This window comes from Callospermophilus lateralis, chromosome 9, assembly GCF_048772815.1.
Source record: "Callospermophilus lateralis isolate mCalLat2 chromosome 9, mCalLat2.hap1, whole genome shotgun sequence".
In the NCBI taxonomy this organism is placed as follows: domain Eukaryota; kingdom Metazoa; phylum Chordata; class Mammalia; order Rodentia; family Sciuridae; genus Callospermophilus; species Callospermophilus lateralis.
Window position 1 is genome coordinate 63,050,282 of NC_135313.1, and position 27,073 is coordinate 63,077,354.

General features: G+C 36.7%; 1 protein-coding gene across 2 annotated transcripts in view; it reads right to left on the reverse strand.

The window, feature by feature from the left end:
* Nucleotides 1-5,899: 5,899 nt before the first annotated feature.
* Xirp2 (xin actin binding repeat containing 2) overlaps nt 5,900-27,073 on the reverse strand; it is a 75,140-nt gene continuing 53,966 nt past the window's right edge. The window contains exons 6-9 of one of the 2 annotated variants that reach the window (XM_076866556.2): nt 26,535-26,668; nt 16,510-25,873; nt 14,087-14,204; nt 5,900-8,361 (exon numbers count right to left, since the gene is read on the reverse strand). In XM_076866556.2, the coding sequence (XP_076722671.2) occupies nt 6,864-8,361; nt 14,087-14,204; nt 16,510-25,873; nt 26,535-26,668 (11,114 nt within the window). In that variant the 3' untranslated portion in view covers nt 5,900-6,863. Of the gene's footprint in view, nt 8,362-14,086; nt 14,221-16,509; nt 25,874-26,534; nt 26,669-27,073 lie in introns of both variants that reach the window. The other variant, XM_076866555.2, reaches the window with a different exon arrangement.

The following is a 27,073-nucleotide window of genomic DNA, read 5'->3' on the forward strand; positions in this document are numbered from 1 at the left end:
CAAAAGATTTTAGTTAGGTATGGATGAAGGAAATAAGGGTGTAAAATATGACTCCTGATTTTCTGGTTACAACAATTGGATGGATAATAGGGCCTGAAACAGAAATTGTTGGAAGATGAAAAAACTTGATGTTGAGAGTAAGAGATGCTTTGATTTTGACATGTTGGATTTAAGGTGCCATTGAAACATTCAAAAGAAACTATTAAGTAGGTGGATGTCTAAATGATTCAGAGGAATTCAGATAAGAGATCAGAGAAGGTGATTTATATTTGGGAGCCACTGATATTAAGAAATTAATTGAAGCACAATAATAATTGAGAAAATAAAACAGATTAGAAAGACAATTTGAGCATATAGTATGGCTCTATATGAAACTATGTTAATGGATATGCATTTGCTTATAAGCCAAATAACTACAATTAAGAGCAGCAAATCAATGCAGGTATTATCTACACTGAGAGGACTAAAAAGGATAAGCTAAATATTAGCAATTAGTAACACAAAAATAGTATCCATTTGATAATATATATTTACCCAACTAATGTTTTTATTAATTTACAACAGATTTGTATTCACAGTTACTGACTTTGATGGCATGAAGATTGAATGTGTTGAGTAGAAACAAGCTCAATAGCATTTAAAATTGCTGATATTGATATTTTTATAATTTGCATATTAACTATTAAACACATATACACTCACATTCACACTTATAAACATACATATGGTAATATAACTCAGGGACGAGGTTTTTAAAAGATCATGAGCTAGGGCATGGCATTTAATAAATTTTTTCATTATTTGTTCTTAGAGGTTGTCAGTGTTAATTATGTTTTGTAAATCATCTCAATTACAAAATCATTGAAGTTTTTATTGAGTAATAAATACTTTAGGTTAGGTTGAGTTCAGGAAATGATGAATTATATTAGAATTTTCTTTTTAACTGTTTCAGGAAATCTCTATATGTGCCAACAAAGACAATAAGAAAGATGTTTTCACCAGACAGTCCTTTTACCAGCCTGCCCTTGTCCTTAAGCAAGTGATTCAATAGGAATGATGGGAACAGGACGAAATTTACAAATAAACATCTGCCACTCTCTTACAAAACATGCAGTGAATTACAGTAGAGACAATAATGGTCATTGCCAATGAGTATCTGTTTGAGCCTTTTAAATCTTCATCTTCATAGCCACCTGTGAGTCCAGAAAAGATTCTAAGTTAAAATAATAATTTGAGGGAAGGGTCTAAGTACAGCCAGATAACATCCCAAGAAGAACCTTGTATTGAGTACCAGTCATGCTGGCAAGATCACAATTTTGAGGGAAGAGCTACAGGAAGAGAATGCTCAGAATAGCTCACTGGTTGCAGGGGGAGGATGAAACTCACCTAGAGTAGAGCAGTCCCAGCTACAGAGCTCCTGCCAAGCACAGCCTGAGACACAGACAGAACTCCCAACAGACTAGCTGATGCTTGAGTGAAGCCAGCCAAGAAAGACTGAACAATGCAGTTAAGCTGCGGAGAGCCATCTGCAGATTATTTGAGCAAGAGTGTAGGTGATAACCCTTAACAAGGAGGAATGGGCCACCTTTTGCAAGCTCAATAGGTTCAGAGGACTTTGTGGTTTCTTAATTTCGGTTGTATCGGTCAACTCATCTCCATTCATGTTCTGGATCCCATTCTTCTCCAAAAAAGTCCCTAATTTTGGTCAATAGTTTAACTTACCATGAGGCTCAGCTATTCTTACAATGAAATTGCACTCAGCTTTTAATTATTGATTAATCATGCTCAGCTTTGTTTTCATTTCTCTCCCATTGTTAAATAGGATTTAACAATGTCCCCCCAATTCATTTTCCATGTAATTGCTATTTCCTCTACATGCCCCAAATATTTGATGCATGGTACCAGCCGGACATTTGTTTCTACCAGTGTAGACATCCTAGTGTACTCTTGCTAAGGATTTTAACAATTGCACTGCCACCTTGTGCCCATTTTCAGCCAGGCAGAAAATAATTTAGTTCCCCAAATAGTTCCTGCTTTTCTTGAGTCACTTCTAAACTAGCTGGTCCAGGATGCATTCTTCAAAAAGCAGATTGTGATCTACAGACTAATGTGAAGGAGGTTTATTAGGGTGTGCTCTTGATATCAAGGCAATGAAAAGGATAAAAAAGAGGCAGGATTGAACTGAAGTTGAACTAATATAAAGTCTCAAGGGAGGTCTCAGCCAACTCTACAAGGAGTTTAGAGCTGGAGTAGCTCTTAATGTGCTGAGTTATCCTTCCACTGACCACAAATTGCATATAGTCCACCACAGAGAGGCAGGGACAGCTATCCTTGTAGGGGCTGACAGTTGAGTTTCCTGTAGGCAGCATTTGTGCAAGTAAATCCTTCATTCTTGGAAGACGAATCTTGGCTGTACATCATAGAGTCCACAGCCATGGGATTATAACTAAGTATGTTATGAGAAAATGAAGACTTTATTCAAAGCCAAACACTTTCTGCCTGTTTAGTCTACAGTCTTTCAATTTAACAGAACTCTGAGTGGTGACATATTTTCCTGGGTATCTTGGGCCATATGGAACTCTGAAAAGATTCTTTTAAATACTTTTTTGAATGTCTTTTTCTAATTGGAGAGCTTTATATGAAAGATACCATGACTTATGCATATTGTTGTTATTCAGTCTGCCTACATATACCTTGTAGTTCCATAAATGTCAGTGGGATGGCTATTGGCTGGTGATGCCACAGTCAGGCCTTCTACCCATTCTCCGTTGATTTTTACTTACTCTAAAAGGCACCATGTTAAGGATAATGACCATCCTGTGTATATTCTACTAGTATTTCCCTAACCACTTCATTTGCATGCAAACATCTACAATTTAAATTTTTTTAAATAATATTTTAGAGGGAAAACATTCACAGCAAATGAATTATTAGGTGCCTTAAATAAACCTTGCCAAAGGATGGCATCCACACTGAGATTAAATTACTTTTAGATTATATTTATTCAAAAATATTTCTTGTCTTCCGTCAGAGTTAATTTCTAGAGGATTGAGGCTCAGCACTCTTCAGGAATACTCCAGTGTTCTCAGAGCTTTTATTTTTAATCCAAACCACATCTGTATCTTATTTTTAATGTCTATGTAAGTTGCTTTTTGAAGATGAAATTTCATATTATTGTTAATGCCTGCAGATTTCGAAAATTTTACATTAGGTTTGGAAATAATCCTGATCCTCAGAAATATTTCCAGAGAGAGGGAAAAAATGTATTGCATTTCTTTTTTGCTTCAACATCTGTGATTATCTTTTAAAGTTCATTTTCTTCAATTGCATAGTAACCAGTAGTCGGTAACTAACAAAACATAGCAGAGCAAGTATTCTTTCCTATATTCCAGTTCTTTGAAAAATTAATGTGCCTTTAGAAATTACTCTAGAGATGTTTGTAGAAAATTGTTAGTTTGGGGGGAATATGCCAGATACATACTTTGGTTGTACATTTGGGAATGGGTGGCAGGTTTGCATTCTTCGGTTTTACTGCACTGTGGGAAAACCATTGTCCCAATTCCGAGAAAGTGTTGCCTAGAGCCCCAAATCTGTCACAAGGATTGATTGTGTAGAAGCTACAAAAGACAATTCAGCACAATATTCTGGGAGACATAATGCTTTACAAGAATCACTGGAAGATCCAGTCTTGAATAAATAACGAAAAATCCCTTAAGTGCCAAACTCTACCATCACAGGCCCCTCTGGCATGGTATTTGGTCTATCATGGGCCCATCTTGATTGCTTTGTAATATAATTTTGTTCCTGGAAATATAGTGTTTTGCACCATACATTTATTACATATCCCTGTGATGTAAATTTTAAGTGAAAAATTAATTAGGAGTTATTTCAAAATAGTAATAGTAATGTATTTAAAACACTAAACATCAAATGTGATTAATGTCTATTATGGGATGGACTGTGTCCTGTAAGATTTATATGCAGAAGCCCTAACCCACAGTACCTCAGAATGTGACACCATTTGGAAATGGGATTTTTAAAGAGGTAATTAGGATAATTTTAAAGAGAAGGTACCTCATTAGGGATGGTACTAACAACCAATTATGACTGGAATTATCGTAGAAGAAAGTTGGGCACAGACACATGGGAAGACCTGTGATGATACAGGGAGAGGATGGCCTCTACTAGGCAAAGAGAGAGGTTCAGAACACACTAGCCTTGTTGACACTTTAATCTTGTACTTTTAGCCTCCAGAATTGTGAGAAAGTAGATTTCTCTTGGTTTAGTTATTCACTCTGTTACAATTCCTAAAGCTTGCTATTTAGCTAGCAGAGTTGTTATAATTAGAGTGAACACATTGCTAAATAAAATGTATTTGAATATTTAAAACATTTTTGAATTTTTGTAAAATCCTACATGTTGTTTAAAAAAGGTGATGCAACCAACATTTATAATACCATTTCTGATTTAGAAGATTAAGAAAAATACTTCGCTATTTAAATAAATTAAACAGAAGAACAATGAATAGTTTCATTATTTTTCCTGATCTATACATTAGCTTATCTTAATGCTAAGTTTTAATATAATTGAGTAAAGAACTGGGATGCTCCGATTTAAATGGGTAGAGTCCTAAGAGAGAAATTTTGTAAAGCAATAGTCTCTTTTGTAAAAGGATCACTGATATTAAGAAACTACGCTTTAGGATGTTATGTCATGAATTTTCATAAATTATTTCTTCCAATATAGAAACCTTTGTGTTACTTAGCATAAATTATTGTAGAAATAATTCTGTGCCACTAAGAATACATGAAGAGTAGAGCAAGGTGTAGTAATTTAATTTAAATAAAAAAATTTGCTGTTGTAGCCCCACGGTTTGCCATTTTCTTGGCAGACTTTCACGTATTCGATTATATTTGATAAAAAATGAGTGTTATGAACTGAATTGAATTCCTAAAAAACTTTTAGGTTGAAGCTTTAATACTCAATATGACTGTTTGGAAATAGGGCCTTTACGAGGTAATTAAAGCTAAATGAAATAATATGGGAGGTTTTATGGTTTAGATATGAGGTGTCTCCCAATAGCTCATGTATGAGACAATGCTTAGAATGTTTGGAGATGAATTATAGTATCAGAGTTTTAACCTAATCAGGGGATTCATCCACTGATGTGGATTAACTGAGTGGTAATTGAAGTCATGTAGGGTGTGGCTGGAGGAAGGTTACTGGGAGTGTGTCTTAGGGATTTATATTTTGTCCCTGGTGAGCAAAGTTCTGTTTCCTGATGGCCATGTCCTGAGCTGCTTTCCTCCACCATGCCCTTCCACCATATGTTCTGCCTCACCTCAGTCCCTGAGCTATGGAGTCAGCCAACCCTGTGTCCCGAATCCATGAGCCAAAATAAAATTTCTATGTTGTTCTTATCAGGTATGTTGGTCACAGTTATGAAAAAGTGGCTAGAACAGGTGTTTTGTAGTCAAATACAAGTGGTGCCCTTTAAAGAAGAGGAAGAGACTAGGGTATGAATGCACAGATGAAAGAACATGTGAGAAGATAGCCACCTGTGAGTCCAGAAATTGGCCTCAGGGATAACTAACTCTGCCTCCACCTTGACCTTGGACGTCTAGGTTACAGAGCCATGATGAAATACTCCTTTTTATCCATTCCGTGGTGTTTTCTTATGACAGCCTTAGTGAACTAATACAATGTAGATCTTAGACCTCTGTTGAGAATATTCTAACTCACAAGAAGGAATTTATTATACCTTCTAAAATGAAAGAGTTTTCAACACAGCATTTTGGTTTCATATTTATAGAAAGTAAACCATTTGTGTTTACATAGGAGAATATGGGATAGGGTCTGTTTCATACATGTATACTTCAAATTTATGCAAAGCCATACATTTATATTCATGCAGGTTTTTTTTTTTTATTTTCCTGTTAGAATCATCAAATGTATTTGAGGAAAGGCAAAATTAGCAGATAATTTGGGAGCCAGATTTTTAAAAGAATGTTTTGTAAGAAAAAACAACATTCATCAAATATGATTTTTAAACATTTGACAAATGGTAGTGATACAATTTTATACTAATTTATACCATAGAGTAAGTAATAACATTGTTATATGCATAATTTATTTGAGTAAATTCTGAAAGCTTTTTAGTGTAGTTGATTTCTGAGTATGAACTCCATATTATTCTGGGGGAAAACATTTTTCTTTGTTTATAGACACATTCTTTGATAGTTTAATAGATGTAGTTACTTAAAGAACCGTAACAACCATTTTTAAAATATAGAGCACAAAGAGAATGAAAATTCTGGATTTCCTATTAACACCATGGCTTTGGTTTAGTGTTTTATTTTTTCCAAGAGTGTTTATATGTGTGTGGGGAGGATGTAAATCCCTGCCCCAAGACAAATATTTTTTAAATGTCGGAGGAAAACATAATACTTAGAATGATAGCATGTATCATAGAAAAAAGGTCACAGAAGTATCTTGGTTTGCACCCCAGGTGATTCAATTTTATTTCATTAGAAATTGGAGAGAAGGTAGAGGAATTGTGATAAATCTCAGCAGTATAGACTCTCACCCATGATGTAACAGAGGAAATCAGAGTGATATACAAAAGTGGCATTGAGAGGAAAACATAGCCATATTGCTTTATCTCTTCATTCCATTCAGAACAAACATAGAGTCAAATGAATTATGAAAAAAAGTTATGAAGTGTAATACAAGAAATATTTCATTGTGAAACATGAGATTTTTGAACATTGCGTTTACAACAAGTTTTCCAAAAGTCCAGCCAGTCTTCAGAACGCCAGTGTCTCTCTGAACCTGAGTGTGGATGGCAAAGGACCAGTGCTGTTTCATTCCATGTCACTGTAGCACCTGTTCCTTTTAATCTGCTCTTCCACTGTCAGCTGTTCAGACTGGCCCTCTGAGCTGGAGAGCTGCGGCTGTGCCGTATACTCATGGCTTGGAGTGTCAAAACTTGTGTTTCCATTACTGTGGGTTGCCGCCACTGCTTCCCCATGCCAACGATTAGCGTTCTTTCCAAATTCCCTTAAATATAAACAGGGCATGTTTTTCAGTTGATCCACAGAATCTATTAAATCACACTCAAAAATGTTGTCATTTTTCTTGGAAAAAGCAGTGATTTTCACAGTGTTAGAAAAGAAAAAGTGTAAATTCTTGTTATGAGAATGGTTGCCTTTAATATTTAAGAGATTTGCATCAGAAGAGACCCTTGAACTTTTCCCCTTTGCAGTTAAGCGCCTCTGCTGGCCTGGGGTGGGAGCAGACTGCACAGGACTGCCAGCAGTCTCTCTGTCAGTCTGTTTCTGGAGGGCCAGCGCCAGTACATTCCTTGAATATATCTTTTCAGATTCAAATATCCCAAGTAACTCCGAGATTCTAGACGCATTTTCTAACTTTTTAATTTGGTATTCACTTGCAGTGTCATTCGACAGTGGTAATAGATTAGGAAATTCTAAAATAGATGTCTTCTGCCTGCAATTATTCAGATATGAGACTGCTACATAATTGTTATTATTATTCTTATTCAAATTCTCTTTGTGATTTTCCAGCACTACCTCATCATCGGTGTTAGCAACCTGTAAAACTTCTCCACTGTCAGGTTCGTTAGTTTTTTCATTTTTCTCCTTTTCAGCCTTCTGCACAACCACATTATTGTTGTCATTGAGATCCATTTCACTTTTTCTCTTATTCCCTGCCTCTTCAGCCTCATTCAGCTTATCTTGCACATTCTTATTTCCTTCCTTCTTCTCATCTTTTCTTGCTTCATGCATTTTCATTTCTTTGATTCCTGTACCATCCTCTGTCTGACACATGTGGGTGGACTGCAGATATGGCTGCAGGAGAGAAAGGTTATTTTGTTCTTGTTCCTTATTTTCCAGAGGTTTAGCATGTTCAATCAGTGATTCACCTCTAAATTCAGAGGATTCAGAAGCTGTCACCTCAGGTGGCCATTTAGATTTACTCATTTTGAGCTCTTCCTCAAGAGGGAAGATTTTCTTTGGCATCTCCCGGGAAGGAGGCCAAATTATTTTCAATTTTCCTCTCTCCCCCAACTTTCTCAAATCATCCCTTTGCCATTCACCATTACCAGTATCTACATGTTTAGTCAGATCTCCAAGTATGAGAGTGTTTGCTGTAGTCATTTTACTTATGTTTGGTTCTTCATTGGGAATATAGTCCACTGAGCTGCTTTGAGTTTTGCGATTCCATCGATCTTTATGCTGTTTGTGTCCAAAACCTTCGTCATAATTTCCTTTAGATTTAAAAAGTTGTTTAAAATGAGGTTTGCAATATATTTGTCCATGAAGTGATGCATAATTTCCCAAACTGCCAAAAAGAGAAAAAAAAAAAACCCTTAATGTTATATATACTTACTGTAAATTCTTAGCAAATTAGAGAATTCTTTATTTTAACAGTGAGTCAGAGACTTAGTAAAATTAATTTACTACCAATAGAAGTGACCCTATTAATTGAACACATAGCTATTAGATAACACTGATCACTGGTACTCCTCAAGATATATATATATATATATATCTCCCCACAATACTTAAAATTTGATGATGTATGCCAGGTTTGGGTATAATAGGTATTACAGTGAAATTCACATGCAGTTATTGAATGACAGTACCAAACCTGTGTTAACTTAATGATTTATGTGAGGGGTTATTATTCTTAATAAACATTGAAGAGCATACACACATGATGAATCAACTATGTGAACTTCTTTGCAACCTAGATTTTGAGTGAATTGGAAAGCTTGCCTATGCCATCTTTTTAATCAGTTCTCTTTAGGGAGATAAACAAATAGAGTGCTTGATAAAATTAGAATTGAATTTAGTTTGAGGCAACAGCATGGTTTTGACTATCTCTGAATTTACACATAAAAGCAGATACATAAACTAGATAGAAAAATCTTACACTCATGGGGTAACATTCAAAACAAAACTAGGTGACAATTTAGGGGCTTTGGATTAATCACCCTTAGGCAGGAGACCAGCATGATAGTCTCATCTATATGGGTGACAGCAGAGGGGTGAGGAAGGTGTTCAAAGGCTTGAAAATATGAGACCACAAAGTATTTCTTGGAAAGTGACACAGTCAATGAGAGAATCATAGCTGAAACTGGGAGCCAGTGGCTACCAGGGCCCTGTGATAAGAAAGACTGAAGAGACTTTTATAGCCAAACCCTCAAAACTGACCACTAGGATCCACTTTTAGAACAGAACCTCAAACTGAGAAAGATAATACAGGAGTGAGATCAAAACTGAGTGGGATAATGACAACAGGTATGAAGGTGAAGGTCTGGATCAAGATCCGGAGAGGAAACAAGCCAGGAAAGTCCAGAAGCCTAGATACCTAGGAGTAGTGGAGTAGAGCTAGAAAAGCTGTCCTGAATTTCATCTCCTTCTCAGGATGAAAACTAAGTTCTCACAAAAATGAACCATAAAAATCTATTGAAGTAAAATTTTATGTAGTTATTATAAGAGAATAAAGTGGTCATGGGTGTTATATTATTCCTACAGTCAACAAAAACATGCCAGAAGTTCTAAAGAGAGATTTAAAAAATTAACCTAGTATTTCAAAATGATCTAAAAGACATTAAGATTGTGATAAAAGACCTGAAAGAACAGCATACATCAGAATTAGAAAAACTCATAAATGATGTAAGAAATCAGAAAAAAATAGAAATTAGGAAAATCAATAGAAGATTAAAAAAAAAAAAACAACAACTCAGCAATAAAAATCAAACAATTAGGGCTGGGGTTGTGACTTAGTGGTAGAGTGCTTATCTTGCATATATGAGGCACTGGATTTAATCCTCAGCACCCCATATATATATGTATATATCTCAAATACAAGACAAAGACAAACATAACAAAGCTATTTGAGAAATATGAGAGTAAATGGTAAAATTTCATTACTCAAAAAGAATAAAGAAAGAGATTTTGAAAAAAAGGATTTCAGAGAAGGAGACAAATATAAAAAAAAGAAAAAATATTGCTAATGTAAGAATGAGGATGTAGCTCAGTGGTAGATTGCCTAGCATGTAGAATGTCCTGGATTCAATCCCTAGCACTGGAAAAAAAATGTAGCCAATATATACATAATGGGAATTCCTTCAGAAGAAAGCTAAAGTAACTTTCTTGATATAGAAAAGAATGTAATGATATTTTGAAAGAGCACATTAGGTAATTAACACTATTGACCCAGAATGACCAAATTATTTTAGTAAAATTACTGAACTTTAAATAAAAATGGAAAGTACTTTGTATCTTAAAAAGAAGACTATTTCTTATAAGGAAAAGACAATTAGATTGTTATCAGACTATTCTACCACTTTATGTCAGAAAAAAATGAGAAAAATGCAATTAAGATACTCAATTAAAGTAATTCTAAGTCAAGCATTTAATTTCAACAAAACTAGCTTTCCTCTGTAAAGATCACAAATTGCTATCAGTAGATAAAAACATAGGGAAACTGTTTCCATGAGCCTTTTCTGAAGACATGGCTAGAAAACAAGCTTTGGTAACCAGAATAATTATAGAAATATCAACATCAGGATTGCTAGTAGGCATCAATATCCTCTTACTATCCAAGAGAAAGTGAGGGCAATGAGGGAAATAATATGGTATGTAGTGGCTGTGTGATCGGACACTGTACTACAACAGTATAACAAAAAATGAGGAGTGGGTGAATGAGAAAATCAATTGTAATTTTTAAAAAAATATTTGGAATATAATGTAGTGTTAGTATATTTTTTCTTATTCTAAGAGTGCCATACAAATGAATATGGAATAGTAATTCTGTAGTCTCCATTGTCTTTGAGATCTAGGAGTCCTGAAGTGGAAGAAAGGAGATACAGAGGTAGTGGAGAAGAGGCCAAGTAGACAAGTACAATTTTGAATTTGATTTAGAAATATCATTATAAATTCATTATATATGGTATACATAAGTATTTACTAGCTCTTTACACTAAAAGAGTTGTTTGGAAATAATGACTAACCCAATAGAATGAGCATCAAGATTGTTGTCCTATAATACCATTTCTCATTAAAATAAACCAATGCTTGCTTAGATAACTAAATCTGGCCCTGGGACAGGACATTTTTGAGATATCCTGGAACATTTAGTTCTATTGGATGAGGAAGTTCTCACAGACTGCTTAGGAATAACTTAGGGAGCAATTTCAGCTTCAGTAATGGTAATTCTTGTATTTGACTGAACAATTTCATTATACTGTTGAATAGATAGCCAATATATGAATTAGTAAATAAAAGATTCATGAACTTATTCTCTTTCTTCAACCAAATGTACCTCTGTATAAACAAATAGCAGATGACAGGAAGTGTTTCCTTGTAAAAATATTCTAAAAAGTGAAAAAGAACAAAATTAAAATATCAATGTTTTATAAATATCAAAGAATGACTATAGATATTAAATCTTAATGTTTGCTATGATCATAAAAGGAGAGGCAATTAAATATTATGTGCTTACAGTACCCTTGGTAACACTATCTATATCCTTGTGAAAGGTGTCAAAAGTAAGCCCAATCCAGAATCTACACTGGCTGATTATGTGGGAACACAGAGTTGGAGGTGCATGTTGAACTGCACGAATCAGTAGTTTCAGACTGGACAAGTCTACAGGTTGAATGTCTTGGGCTCTTCACAAATTCTTCAACGAAGAAAATAAATGAAGGGGAAATATACCTTACAAAAAATAATAAATAGATAAATAAATAAAAGATAAGAAAAGGCTTTCAAGACATATTAAACTCTAAAAAATGGATAGAAGTAAAGTATGGTGTCTAGGAAAGCACATTTGGATAACAAAACTATCAAAAAGCAAGAAGTGATTATTAAAGAGGATGCTATTTACTCATGGGAGAGAGTGAGTGAGTGGGCAGATTGTGTTCAGGACAGAGAACATGACAGGGGATACTTGAGTGGCTGGCAAACCTATAGATCTTGACCTTGATAGTGATTACAAAGTGTTCACTTATAACAAATTACTAACCACAGATTTATATAAATTTTTGTATCTTTTTTAGTAAAATGTATATTTTTATATTTCAGTGTATATTTTAGTCATTGACTCAATATTTTTGAGTCTTTATAATGTCAACTTTTACTAGATGTTGGGAATACAAACAAACTTTATACAGCTGGCTTTGGAGGGTAATTACATTAGCTTGTGTCAAGTGTGAAGGAGATGTTGTATCAGCTAATGGGAAGCTTACTCACCCATCCATGAGGTCAAGTCAAGCTTTATAGATGATATAGTCTTGATTAAGGTCTGAAGAATGTGTGAACATTAATTAGCCTGGTAGAGAGCCAGAGCAGGTGTGTGGGAAACTTCCTGTAGGAAGTGGGAATGACAATTTGGGGGAAATGAAAGAAATTCAGTCTGTATCAAAGAACAATATGTAAATAGGACAACTTGGGACAACAGATGTGTTAGAAAGAAGCAGGGCTTTATAGTGAGGTTTCAATGTTAGATTTTTTTTTTTGGATGGGGAAACCATTATATGTTTTAAATAATAAAGTGACATCAGATTTGCATTTTACTATACCATGGAACATGGAATGAGTTGTTGTTGGTGGTGGTAAGAAATGTAAGATAGGAAGATCAACTACTTGTATTAGTCCAGGTGATAGAGGACATTCACCGAAAGAATAACTAGGCTATGGGGTGGAGAAAAGTATACAGCTCAAGAGAGGCTTTTGAGAAAGCAGTTGATGATGGCTTGAATGTGGCAAATGAGATAGGAAGGAGTAAAAAATAATTTTGTGTACTGATTACTTAATTAATATTAATGTCATTTACTAATACAGTGGCACACAGATCAGACCATAGAGTCTAAGAAGGATTTTGGTAGAAAAAAGTAGGTCTTATTCAGTTTGCTGTTCTTGTGGAGAAATATCCTAATCATTGAGATAGAAGCATATGAAGCATAGAGGAGAGATCTGGACTAATGGTATAAATTTCAGAACCATTACCACATGGATGGATCATCACTTAAGTGATGGGAATGGATGTGATTCACCAGAAACAATAGTAACAGTGAGAAGAGCAAATTCCTATAATAGATTTCTGAAGAACTCTAACATACTGTTGATAGACAAAGAGTGAGTCACCCACACATGTGACTGAGAAGGAACACTCAGGAAGTAGGGGTAAAACCATTATACTGTGTTGTCATGGAAGCCAAAGGGAAAGAACATTACAATGAAGGTGTTTGACATTGTCAATTAAAGTCAGGAAAGCTATAATCTGAGAGATGCACATTAGATTCAGCAAAATAAATTCCATTTTAGCATCTTAAATGAAAGTCTTAACAAATGTCACATTCATTTAACTGCATTAACTTCAAGAGTTTTAGAAAATGAGTGCATTTGTAACTGTGTCAATAAGGCACTCTATTGCTACAGAGACTGTTAAACAGAGTTTTTCTCTGACCTGTCACTGCTATTATTCTAAATTCCATTTTTAAACTTATATAGTCTCGGTTAATCATATACAAACTCTAACCCACCATCTGTTTTGATATATAGAATTTTATTGGAACACAGCCAGGCTGATACAATTACAGATACACCTATTTGTTCAGCAACCAGTGGCTGCTCTTGCCTTCCAATAAAATTTCAGTGGCATGAAAATAGTATGGTCTGAGAAGTGGAAAATATTTGCTATCAGGTCCTTTATAGGAAAAGTTTACTGATTCCTGATATAGAGTATAGATTTTAAAGTACTAACTTAAAAACATTGGCTTACACAGTAACTTTTGGTATTTCTTACCTGTGTGATTTCCACCTTTGAAAAAAAAAAAAGTATTCCTTCTGATTTGATTTGGAAGCCAAAATTCCAAAAGGAAAAAGGTCACAGCCTACCTGAGCACTACATAAAGATCATGAGCACGTCCCCTGAGGTGGTGGTATTCACTGATGGAAGAAAGACCTGGAAAAATCTGCATTTTCCTAGAGACACATGTTATACGTGTACTACAGGTTTTTTGAATATCTGCGCCAAAGACCTCAAAGCGTCTTACCTCAGTTTACTGTTGCAGTGGTGGCATCGGAAGCAGGCCTTATGAAAACTCTGCTTGTCTGCCACTAAGCACTCCATTGGATATACTGTCTTTCGACAAAGTATACATATTTCCTTGTCTTGGAGTAGCAGCTTCTAAAAATAAAAATGTATAAAGGCTTAAATAGTATTACCTTCAATCAACTGTAGAAACATAACAAAATGCACAACAACATATGTGTTGGCCATGAAGTTAAGGTGAAAAACTATAAGACTTATCTTTATGTTGCTTTTGAACATAGTCTATGCTATCAACAGGTTCTAAGCTTTGGTACACTGAGCAACATCACTCTAATTCCTCCACTATTAATATGGGATGCAAATTGACTTCTATTATTGAAACACACTTATGTAAATAAAGTGTTTATTAACTTGAATATATTAGATATTTATAATAAGCAGTCATGGGGAGCCCTGAGAAAAGTTATCATTGCAGAAAACTGAGCTTTCCATATATACAGAAGTTGATATCTAAGTTGATCTAAAGTTTTTTATTTTATTTGTGTGTGTGTGTGTGTGTGTGTGTGTTATTGGGGATTGAACCCTGGGGTGCTCTACCAATGAGCTACACCTCCAGCCCATTTTTATTTTGGAACAGAGTCTTGCTAAATTACTAAGTCTGGCCTTGAACTTGTGAACCTCCTGCTTCAGCCTACCCTTTTGCTGGGATTACAGCTGAGCACGACTTTGAGCATGGTTCAAAGTTTTTATTTTTTAAAGCATTCTGTATAGATCTCTAAAAATACATACATATTTTTAAAGCCAAGGACAATGTACAGTATTTGAATATTTTTTTAAACAACTTGGTGTTGACTATGACACCAACTCTTAACTGTATCGTAGTGAGACTTGAATTATTGAAATGCTCAGGGACATTTGTTCTTTATCTAAATGATTTTAGATTTTAGTGCTTTTTGGATTTTATATCTACTTTTTGAAATTTTCCTACTTCTTTTACTCATTTCATTCAGTCACTTTCTGCAACTTTCATGCAAATGTTAATCCTTATAAATAATATGATCACATTACTAACTGGTGTTCATATAGGACATAGAAATTTTATTGTAGTGTTGCTTTTAATTCTCACAACAATCCTATGAGAGTAAGTTTTCACACTAGCTACATATAAGAGCAAATAGGCTCAAGTTCTTTTATACAAAACAGTGAAAAATAAACACTTTAGCACTTAGATGCTCAATCTGAGCTACTGAGAGGACTCCTATGCCTACTCGGTTCTGGTAGAGACAGATTTCTAGATTCAACACTAGTTTTCTTACATTTACTGTGCTTTTGAGCTGTATTATCAGAAATTGAGCATTTTGGCTTAATTATGCCAGAAGCAAGCAAATTAAGAAACCATATTAGCCTGATGAACTAGACACATATGTTGCAAATATGATAGAGGCATAATTATTAGTTTCAACAATTCTTATGTTTAAGCTTGCCATTTTTTAAAATCAATCTGTCCAAAGGATGGACTACATTAATGATGCACATTAATTATGTGAAATCGTTTTATCATGAAACCTCATTTACTATGAAAAGTAGGGAAACTATAATGAAATGAGCTGCTCTCTGATGTTAGAAAACATGCATTAAGTTCATATGATTTAAATTTTCCTGATTCCAAATGTAATCAATTTTAAAAAATGTATTGTTCATGCTCATCTGTGAAAGAGGTCAATTGAGCTATCATTTGGGGCAAATTTTCAGAAAGGTGAAAAAGCAATTATAGAAAAATATGGCACCACAGAAAGCTAACTCTTTCAAGTGCAATAACAATAATTAAATAATTAAAAGGTCTAATTTCACACCTCCACTTTTATTAGAGTTACAGATTCAGGAAAATCCTTAAAGTCCATGTGAAGAGTCTAAAGTCTCCTGGATGATTACCAGTCTATTTCGATTTCATTGTAAAGACCACTTAAGTATGCTATTAAAGATTCATCAATTCAACATTAGTCCAAAGGAAGCTTTCTAATATAATTTAAAACAATTGAATAAAATAATGTTAGGTAAGAAATTTTAACAATGCACTATGATCTGTAATTAACAAATATATAGCTATAGTAATACAATCACAATAATGATTATTATTGTATCTGTGACTTTATACAAAGCCTTATTTACCTTGACAAATATAGATTTCAGTAATCAATATATTTCTTATTTTCACACAGTGCAGGTACATCACACTAGATCATTTCGTAAACAAAAATTAGTAAAAAAGCCATCATAGTAAGGAAGACCGAAGCGTACAGTGAAAGCTGTTAGTTTTAGGTTATATTATTTGGTTATTGCTCTTTTAACTTTAAATCATGTTGGCTTTGGAACACGTGCCTTTAAAAAGGTTAAGTTTTGTTCACACTTTTCAAGCTCATTTACCATTTAAAAATGCAGATCCCTCCTGGAAGGTGGTCTCAGTTGCAGAAGCATCTGATGTTGCATATCCCAGACTTTGAAAAACTCTTTCACTCTCCTGCCATGTTTTTTGAAAATTCCTCCTGAGTTCTTTAGGTGAATCAGAGATGTCTAAAATATGACCGGCAATAACGTCTTCATAGGTCGGTGGGGCATGCTTGAAGCCAAAGCCAGATTTGCCAGCTTCTGAGCTATGTGAAGATGAAGCTGTCACCTTTGACCCAACAGCTTGACTCTCAAATGCATCCATGCCTGAGAAATGTTCGCTTATAGACCTTGTTTCAGAGCGTACTCTGGGCTGCTTAACAGAAATTTTTTCTTGGAACTCTATGGGATATTTGTAAGAAAAGTCTGCAAAATTAGTGTTTCCTAAAGATGTTGATCCAAATTCCTCCTTACAAAATGTACTACTCTCTTGTTTTATATCATGGCTTGCTTCTCCATTTGCATAAACTCTTCTATCTGACTTGGCTTCAAAAATTGGGCCATCTTCAAATTCCCTGAACCACCTGTTTATTTCATTTTCATGGTCCTTCACAAAATTTTCAGCCATTTGAACCGTTCTATTGGCTGCTTCGTATCTCTGTGTGAGCTCTGACCTGCATGGCACTTCTACCTTACGGATGATTTCAACTGCATCGTAACTCTCGGTGTCTGGCCCTATGCCATTGATGGAATTCACTCCATCTTTATGAACATATGTCGCCCTTTTCTCCACTTTCCTAACTTCCTCTTGAGCTTCCATGGATTCTCTGAAGGAACCACCGCCAGCATGATTCACATGCACAGGTATTGTGATCGTCGGTGGAGAGCCTCTGTCACGACTTTCTATCTTTATTTGACGACGGAGTGTTGCTGGGGACCTGATGATTTCAGTCCTCTTCTCTACAATTGGAACCGGGGTTGCTGGAGGACAGGGAACGGTTCCTCTGGATAACTTTGCCGTCGTGTCTTTGAGTTTGACAAGTTGTTCAGAGCGACTCCTGGGTGGAGAAGGGGAGGTATTTGCTCTGCAAATTCCAGATGATTGTGGCTTTGGCCCTCTTGGTGGGGGTTCAACACAACTGTCCTTTTTAGGGGACTGAGAAAGCTCATCCTTAGCTGAGGTTTCTGTTCTTCTGGCAGTAGATTCAATTGTTATAAAAGTAGGGGACGGTGGTCGAGTTTTTAAAGAGGGAGGAGAGATCTTGCTGTCATCCAGCTTAATTTCCTCATGGGTTTTTGTGTGATTACGAATAGTAGCTTCTTGATGAGCTGCTTCTTGGTGGAGCACTATTTTTTCTTCTACAATTTTCTTTTCTTTTTGTTCCATGTTTTTATTATAGCTGGCTTTAATATTAGACGCTTTTGAGGATGCTTCATTAAGACTGGTCGTCTTATTTCCTTGAGTTCCTGTTTTGGAGGTTATCATGGCTGTTTGAATTTTATTTTCACAGTACACAAGCATATCCTCGGCTTGAGTTTTAATATGTGCTATTTCTTCTTTGACTTTTTCGAAATTATTCTCCATGGCAATGTGAACTCCATATTCTCTTTTTTCTTCACTTATCAGCCATACTGGAATAATATTTAACAGTGTCTGAAACGTTTTAAGGCCACTTGTATTTGGCTCTGTTTCAAACTGTTTTACTCTAGACAAAATCTGTTGAAGTTCTTCACGTTTTCTCAAGAATTCCAATATATTTACAACACATTTTCCATTATCTTGCTGGGATTCTTTCACAGAGGAAAATGAAGATTTGTTCTGTGTAATCTCTTGCTTTGAATCTTTAGTATTGGAGGAGACTTGCTTCTGTTGGATGCCCTTGTCTCTGAGGCATATTTTTTCCTGCAGACTATCACATTGTTGGGACAATTTTTTATGTTCAGCTGTACTTTCAGAAGTCTGTATTTGTGTTTGCTGAAAATTTTGAGTCTGTGAATCACAGTGTGCATCAATAATCTTCTGTTTGACTGCCTTTGGTGTTGACCTATTACTCAAATGTTCTTGTTTGCCTTCAACTATCAATCTCTCTTCTTTGGTACTCATCATTGATGCCCCCTGATTTTTTTCTTCAGTCTCTAGAAGCTTTTGTCTCACAGGTTCCCTAAATTCTCTTTGTTTCTCAGGAACAATCTTGGGCTTTCTTTCATGGTTTTTCTCTGAAAATCCTGTAGGCAGTTGAATTGTCACTCTTTTCTCCTTTTTAGGTAATTGGTGATATTTTTCAGTCACAGATTGCTTATTACTGTACTCTGTACTTGCTTCAGTTTTCTCACTTTCCTGAAACTGCTGTTTGGTAATAGCTTGAACATCAACTTGAGAGTGCTTTAGGTGACTTTCATAGTTGGCATCTGTTTCTTTCACCCTATGATCTACAGTGGGAAGTTTGATGGTTTTTGCTTTGACACTCAGGGAACCTGGTTTGCTTTGGGGCAAGTCCAACTGCTCCCGGCACTTCTGCTGTGTTTGCTGTGTAGTACATTCATGGTGACTCTGGTTCATTTCACAAGTGGATTTAGACTGTGTAATATCCCTAGAGCTCTGCAAGACATCTTTTTTCACATTAGTCTCTTCTGAGGCTGCTTGGGCAGGCTGGAGCCTGGTGGCTGAGACTGTTACTGCTGATGCCATTGAAAGCTGATCATCAGAGCGCGCTCCTGCAACTTGAACATTACTTTGAGAGTCTGGGTTGGGTTGGGTCACAGGAAGCTCCGAACCCATTTTGGGTAGGGGGACGTCCTTATTTCTTTTTTGTAAAAGTGTTTCCTTTTCCAGCTCTGACAGGTCTTGATTTTGACTTTCTGTTTTTACAATGTGGCAGTAAGACATCTCTTTTCTCTGTTTTTCAAGCTCTTCCCTTTGTTGCCTATATTTTTCTTCAGCAATCATTAAAGGTGTCTTAAATTTTCTCATATATGGTTTTGGACTTTGTTGTCCTGAACCTGAGGGAAATGAGTGGGATTTTATGAGAGGTGCCATCTGCTTTCCCTTGAGTGTGGCAGTTTCAGGAACTGTCTGTGAGAGAGACTTTACAGAGTCAATCGATAGCTGTTTCCTCTCCTCAAGGCTCTTTCTGAATGTGTTCTGCTTTGTCTCTGTGTGTTCACTGCTAGTTGTAGTCTCTACTCTTTTCTGATGCTTTAAGGGAGTAGTTGTTTTACATTCCAGGTCTGACAAAGAATCTTCCACTTCAACTTTTGGGAAAAGCTGGTTCTTTTTATTTTCAATTATCTTGGGAAATTTGGGCTTGGGTAATGTAGGAGGTGGTGATTTTCCTTTTATGACTTTAGACTGAGAATGAGTTTGCTGAGAGCTCAAGACATCTTTTGGGGAATATTGTTGTATGAATGCTTCACTGTGCTTTTCTGGAACTGAGGAGGAAAGAAGATGGACTGGTTTTTGAGATGGAGCTGGAGGAGAGGGAGGTGGGAGAAATATTGATTGACATTCTTTTTCAGATTTCTCATCTGCTGGTGGTGGAGGAAGCGGGAGGCCTGGGAAGTTTTCAAATTCAGCCCTGATCTTCTCTGTGGACAGTGAGGGAGGAAACTCATATTTTTCAGGCAATAGTATTAAAGGAGGTGGAGGAGGAAGAGGAAATTCAATTTCAGATGATGCATTGGAAGGTGGAGGAGGAGGTGGAGATGGAGGTGGAAGGGAGCCCTCACTTTCTTTTACGTTATTCTCAGGGTTAAAGTTGATTGGATTAAGGGACCTTTCCATTGCCATCTTTAAGTCTTTGGAAGTATTTGTCTTCATTAGAAAGTCCTGGCTTTCCATATAACTATCAGTTTTCTGTTTTTTGTCAGTTGCCTTGAATTTACTGTGGTTTTTCTCAGAGACTTTCACTCCTGTTATATTGGCTATGTCTTCATCTTTAGGCAAAGGCTGAAGGTTCATGCTATTTTTCTTTATATCCTTATTAGAATATTGCATTTCTTGCTTTAATACAGTTTGCTTCTCAAAGTCCCTTGTGACTTCATACATTTCTGCAATTTGCGTGTTGCCTGGTTGCTGGGTGAAACCAGGTGTGGATCTCTGTGCCTCTGTGGGTATTTTAATGTTTTTGGTCTTTTTAAGACTCTTTGCGTGGAAAGCCTCAGTCTTCTGATGGTCATTCTTCAATTCACGGGTTTGAGTCTGTTGCTTCTCAAGTGATCCAGCGGTTGATCGGGTGGAGTTGAGGACTTCATCCTTCTTCAGCTTGCTCCCTGTCTCTGAATCTGTAGACTTTAGGTTTTCCTTCATTGACACAGTGGAAGCTAACTGTCTGCTCATGTACTTGTCACTGAGCTGCTGCTCTTTAGTAGCATCAGTCTGGACACCCTTTCTGCTGCCTGTTTCCAACACATTTGTTATAGCTTGGTGGTGTGAATTGGATAGTCTTCTGAGGCTTTTCTCAAGAGCATCATTGTTTTGTTCACGATCTATAACGATCTTTACTGTGCCTTTTGGGGCCTTTGGGAGAGTAATCTCGGATCTTTCTTCAATTAAAGTCCCATGATATGATTCACCTCTCATTGTACTGAGAGCATCTGCCCTCCCTTGCCAGCCGGCTTTCGGCTCAAATGCTCCTGGCCTTGGCTGAAGAACACTTTTCTTGTCCCTCTGCATAGCCACCTGATCGATCTCTGTTTCCTGCCTTTCTGAGGATCCAACCATCCCAGCTTGGTTATCTTTTTTGATGATTCTCTCTTTGTTGACTTCTTTAAAACCTCTCTGTGCTTCTTTCAAAGACCTCAGGGATTTTTCTAGGTCATCTCGAATAAGCTCCTTTTTCAGGATTTCTGTCCTTGTATTAGTAGCCTTTTCGAGGCACTCAATAGCTTGCTCAATATTACCCGGGATGGCACTTGGCTGTTGAGATTCTTTCCATCGGTGGCTTGACTCCTGAAGTGACCTGAGTGTGGCTAGCATGTCACCTTTTATAGTTTCTTCTGTTTTAGTCACTGCTTTCTCTTTTATGGCCTGGCTGAGGGAATTCAGGGTTGATTTCAAGTCTTCTTTTGCAATTCTTTCTTTGTGAGTCTCATAAGAGGAACTCTGAGGCTCTGCCGTAAACACTTTAACGGTGTTGTGCACGTCTCCTGGAACGATGTCAGCTTCGCTAACAGTGCGTTCCACCTGAGACTGCCTTCTCTTTAGTAACAGTTTTGTGCCCTCAACGTCACCACCGATTATTTCCTTCTCTACTGGATTTTTAGCCATTAGTGTTTCATCAGACCCTGCCTGGAGTTGTTTGAGATAATCCAAAGCTCCGGTTTCTATGCATGTGGTAAAAAACTGAACATTTCCTCTCTCAGAAGCATCGATTTTAGCCCTTTCAGATATTTTACTATGTGATGAGGAAGACAACAGATTATGGATGGTCCGCCTCACATCACCTCCTATGACTTCCTCACGCTGGATTGCGTGACTGGCATTTTCATGAAGAAGACAATAGATCGTCATGTTGACATCTCCTCTCTCATCTTCCTGAATTAAAATGCCTCTCTTCGCAGGTCTTTCCTCTGACAACAGTTTTTTTATCGCTTGCTGTACATCACCTCTCACTATCTCTTCCTTTTCAGCATGAAATTCAGTTGGTCTGTTTAAAAATTGAGTTTTAGTGAAATTGACATTTCCCTTCTCCTCTTCACTAACGCAGATCTCTCTTTTGGTACTGTCTCTTTTGGAAAGTAAATTCATCATTATGCTACTGAGATCCACCCTGACGATTTCTTCTTTCTGTATCTCGGGTGATGATTGGTTCATGAGCTTGTATTTTGCCATCCGGACATCTCCCACTTCATCCGCTTCAATGATGATTCCAGGAGCCTCGATAACTTTTTGAGAGTAGAGATCTCTCAAGGTTTCTTTAATGCTCTTGCCAATAATTTCTACCTTTTCTATTCGATTTTCATTAAACTCATGAAGGGGTGTTGTTTCAAAGAGCCATGTCGTTGTCTTGACATCAGAAGGAGGGATTTCTTCTTTGGTCATTTTGGTGGGGCTTTCATCTGCCTCCTTAATAGAATCCAAACTTTGATTTTCAAAGAGCCACACTGCCTGCTTAACATCACCTTTCTGCACATCTTCCTGGGTGACTGTCTTGATGTTTTCATATTCTGACCCTTCTCCTCTAAGCTCGTCTATCCTGTGAGTTTCAAATAGCCAAGTGGATGTTTTCACATTGCCCTTTTGTATTTCACTGACGCTCACCGTCCTTATGTAATTGCTCTTCCCAGTATTTTCAGACTCAAAGAACTGCTTACTCGTCTTCACATTGCCACCTTGAATGCAGTCGACAGTGGGTACAACATTATGTGCCTCTTCTGAAATCTGGTCCAGTGGCTGGGTTTCAAATCTGTATCTGACAGAACTAACATCTCCCTTGTGAATGTCTTCTTGTGTGACCGATTTAATAACATACACAGTTTGTGATTCATTAATTGAGTCTAATGGTCTTGTTTCGAAAAGCCACCTTGTTCCTCGCACATCTCCATGAATCACTTCTTCCTTTTTAACTGTTGTCACTTCATGATAATAACCTTCTCGATCCTGAATCGCATACAGAGGCTGGGTTTCAAAGAGCATTCTGTAGCTTTTTACATCACCCTTTATTACTTCCTCAGTAATTGTCTGCTTGGTGCTGGTAAAGTCAGATTCCTCTTTAATCTCATCTAAAGAAAAAGTCTCAAAAATGAAGCACCCTTTTCTTACATCCCCACCTTGTATGTCTGTCACTGTCTTAACTGACCCACTGTCTTCTTGGCTTGCTTTTATCCTGTCAATTGGTTGGTTTTCAAATAGCCACCTACAGTTTAAGACATTGCCTTTCTGAATATCTTCACTTTTTAGGGTTTTGATTTTTTTCAAAACTTCCTCTGAACTGGAACTTATAGAATCTAAGGACTGGTTTTCAAATTTATACCTCATGCTGGAGACATCCCCAGGTTGGATCTCCATTTCCATATGCTTGGTTTCTTTGCCCTCCTCTCCTTGTATGTTATCCAGATTTTCTGTCTCAAAAAGAAAACATGCGGTCCGAACATCCCCACCTTGGATCTCCTCCTGTTTGACAGTCTGTAACTTGACTGTTGTTTCAGAGTCATTTCTTATGGCATCAAGTGGCTGGGTTTCAAAGAGCCACGTACAGGTTTTGACATCTCCCTTATGAATTGCTTCACTCTCAGTCATTGATGAAACCTTTTCATAAAGGGACTCCATTGGCTGGGTTTCAAATAGCCATTTACAGGTTTTGACATCACCTTTAACAATCTCTGCAGTTTGTTCAGTTTTACTTTCTGTTTCTTCCACATGACTGAAATATTTAATGGAATCAAGAGGTTGGGTTTCAAACAACCATTTAGCAGACTTCACATTTCCAGCCTGTATTTCTTGAGCAGATATTCCTCTAATTATCTGAAATTTGTGAAGACTTTCATCAAACTGGTCAATGGGCCTTGTTTCAAAAAGCCATCGACAGCTTCTTACGTCGCCTCTTAGGATTTCTTCTTGCTGGACTGTCTTTACTTGATGGTATTTTCCAAGGTGGTCTTGAATAGCATACAGTGGTGTTGTCTCAAAAAGAGATTTATTCAACTCCACGGCACCCCTTGTGATGCCTTCCACTTCCATTTTATGTGATGCATCAACTTTGATTAGATTATTTGATTCAAAGATGTGCGTGTAATTCCTGACATCTCCTCTGTCGACTTCTTCAAGCTTCACAGTTCGCGTGTACTCTTTTTTACCCTCTCGTATCTCTTCCAGTGGTTGGTTTTCAAAAATCCATTTCTGGTGCCTGACATCACCTTTTTCTTCTTCAGAGGCAGTGATTTTTTGAAGCTTTCCGACATCAGGACTGTCTTTTAAGGCCTCCATTGGAAGCGTTTCAAATAGGTGCTTGGTGGTCTGTACATCGCCCCCTATGATCTCTTCAGGTGATACAGGATCTGCATCAGGAACTTCTTTTAGAATGTCTAATGGCTGCGTTTCAAACATCCAACACTTTTTGGACACATCTGTGCCTATTACTGTTTCTTTTTCAGTGATGATCTCTTCTAACTCTTCTTTGATTTTTTCCAAAGGTTGGGTTTCAAATAACCACTTGGCCCTACTCACTCCGCCTTTGACATTTTCCTCCATGGATATTCCCCTGACAACTTTAATTTCGGTGATATCCTTGTTGATTGTGTCTAAGCGCTGTGTTTCAAACATCCAACGGGCTGTTCTCACATCCCCCTTTTCTACATCTTCTCTGTGAACGGTTTTAATTTCTAGCATTTGACCTGAACCATCTCTAATAACATATAATGGTTGAGTTTCAAAACATTTTATACTTCTCTTAACGTTTCCCTTAATTTCTTTGAGCTCAGATCTGAGCTGCAGTAAGTTAGCCTCATCCACTGAATGAAGCTGCCCAATTTGATCCAGACGTTGAGTCTCAAACATGTATCTCACAGTCTTGACATCTGCCCCGCTTATGTCCTTAATAGCAGCTAATGCCGATCCATCTTGACTTTGATGCATTTTATTCATCGAGTCTAATGGCCTTGTTTCAAACATCCACCGGGCTGTGTGGACATCTCCTCTGGCTAGCTCAGGCACTTTCTTGACATTTGCATCAGTGACAGAAGAATGAACCCCTAGTGTATCCATGGGTTGGGTTTCAAACATCCATGTGGTATACTTCACATCACCACCAGCAATGATTTCTTGGTCAGTGATGCCCTTGGAAGTGTCACATCCATCTGGAGAGCCATGGTTGATAGAATCCAATGGCTGATTCTCAAAGATCCATCTCATGGACTGCACCTCCCCTTTCAGGATTTCATCCCATTCCAAGCACTCTCTTTCTGAGTTCAGATCTTTTTGAGAACTCTCATTTGTATTTTCAAAAACATACCGAGCATGCTGCACATCTGCTGAAACTGAGCTCCCTGAGTTCACTTGACTTCTAGTAACAATCTCAGAGACCTCACTGATATAATCTTTTTCCAAATTTTTCCTTAACTCAGGATGGATATGTTTATATAAGCGGTTTAATTCATACAAATTTCTTTGCTTAGAATATAAATCTTTGGGGATTGGTAGTCTCTTAGGAGGGCTGGAGACTTCAGGGGACTGGGAAAATGCTGACACATCTATTGGAGTTTGAAGTACATCAGGTGGTGGAGGAGGAAATTCTTCCATCATTCCCGAAGGAGTGGCATTAACTTGTGCCAGAGTTGAGGAAGCGATACTGTCATCACTATATCTTGAAGCAGACGTTTCCTTCCTTTGGCTAGTTGAAGAGTAAGAAGAGGAAGAGGAACCCACAACAGATGATGGCTTTATAGAGTCTTCATATTTATAATCAATCTTTAGGGGAGAGAAAAACAAAACTTATAAAGAGTGGAGGCTCCCTCAGTGCTGACATTCACCCATCTGCAACCAGGACTCTGCTGTGACATCTCCACAAGAAAAAAAAAGGTGATCTACTCCACTTAAAGACACCCTTAGGAGTGATATTCAGTGCCTGTTACTATCGATCCTAGAATATGCTTTTACTTAGAAAGCTTCATTCTTGCCACCCGATGTATCAACAATCAAGTATTTTAATATTTACATATATTCTTGATTTTTCACCCTCTACATAATGTGCTATGCAGAGCAATCCACAGGGAAATAATAAAAGTCTTGAAGGACTTTTGAGAGTAGTTTTTGTTTTCCTTGGAATTTTAAACAGAAGAGAGTAAGTATCTGACATTTAAAATTGACTTAATTACTTTACCTGCTCTTAGTTATAGACTTTAGAGCCTTATGTAATTTTTCATTCCCTCATTTGCTGTACCGGGAAAAGTTTTTACTCTGCCTCTTTTCTTGTATAGATCAGTATTCTTCTTCTGGGACAGAATAAGTACTACCTAGTACAAGGTTGTTGTTTTTGAAAAACACCTTAAAAATCCAATAACTTGAAAAATTTATGCACTTAAATCTGATTTTACATTTTAAGTATTTCCATGTAGAGAAATTACCTTACCTTCATCTGCTTGGCAGGGGTTGTTGTCTCTTTGTCAGAATAAAGGACCTTTTCCTGGGCAGATTTTTCAAATTGCTCTTTTAGAAACTTAGTTGAAACCTTAGGAACTTCTTCATCCTCAGGTGTATCGATAACTACAAACAGACAAGAACATTAGGGATATTATATAATGAGTAAGATTATATTAAAGAAAAAATTATAATGCTATGTAAAACATCACAATGTAAGATAAATAAAAAGATTCAAGGGATAATTTTTGCATATGCCATTGATTTGTTATATAATTTAGAAATATAGCAAGAAATACAGGAAGAAAATACAGGAAGAAAGATATTGGTAGTTATATTTGAAAAGGATCATTTGGAAAGGATCTTGATCATTTCTTCTCATTTCCTGACTGCTATGGATTACCTCCTGAAAATAAGCAAGCAAACAAATTTCCAAATATTTTTCAATAAGGTTTCACTTCTCTTCTTAGAAAAAATAGTAAAAGTTATAAAACAAAAGAAAGAAGAGCAGAAGTTTTTTTTTTTTTTTTT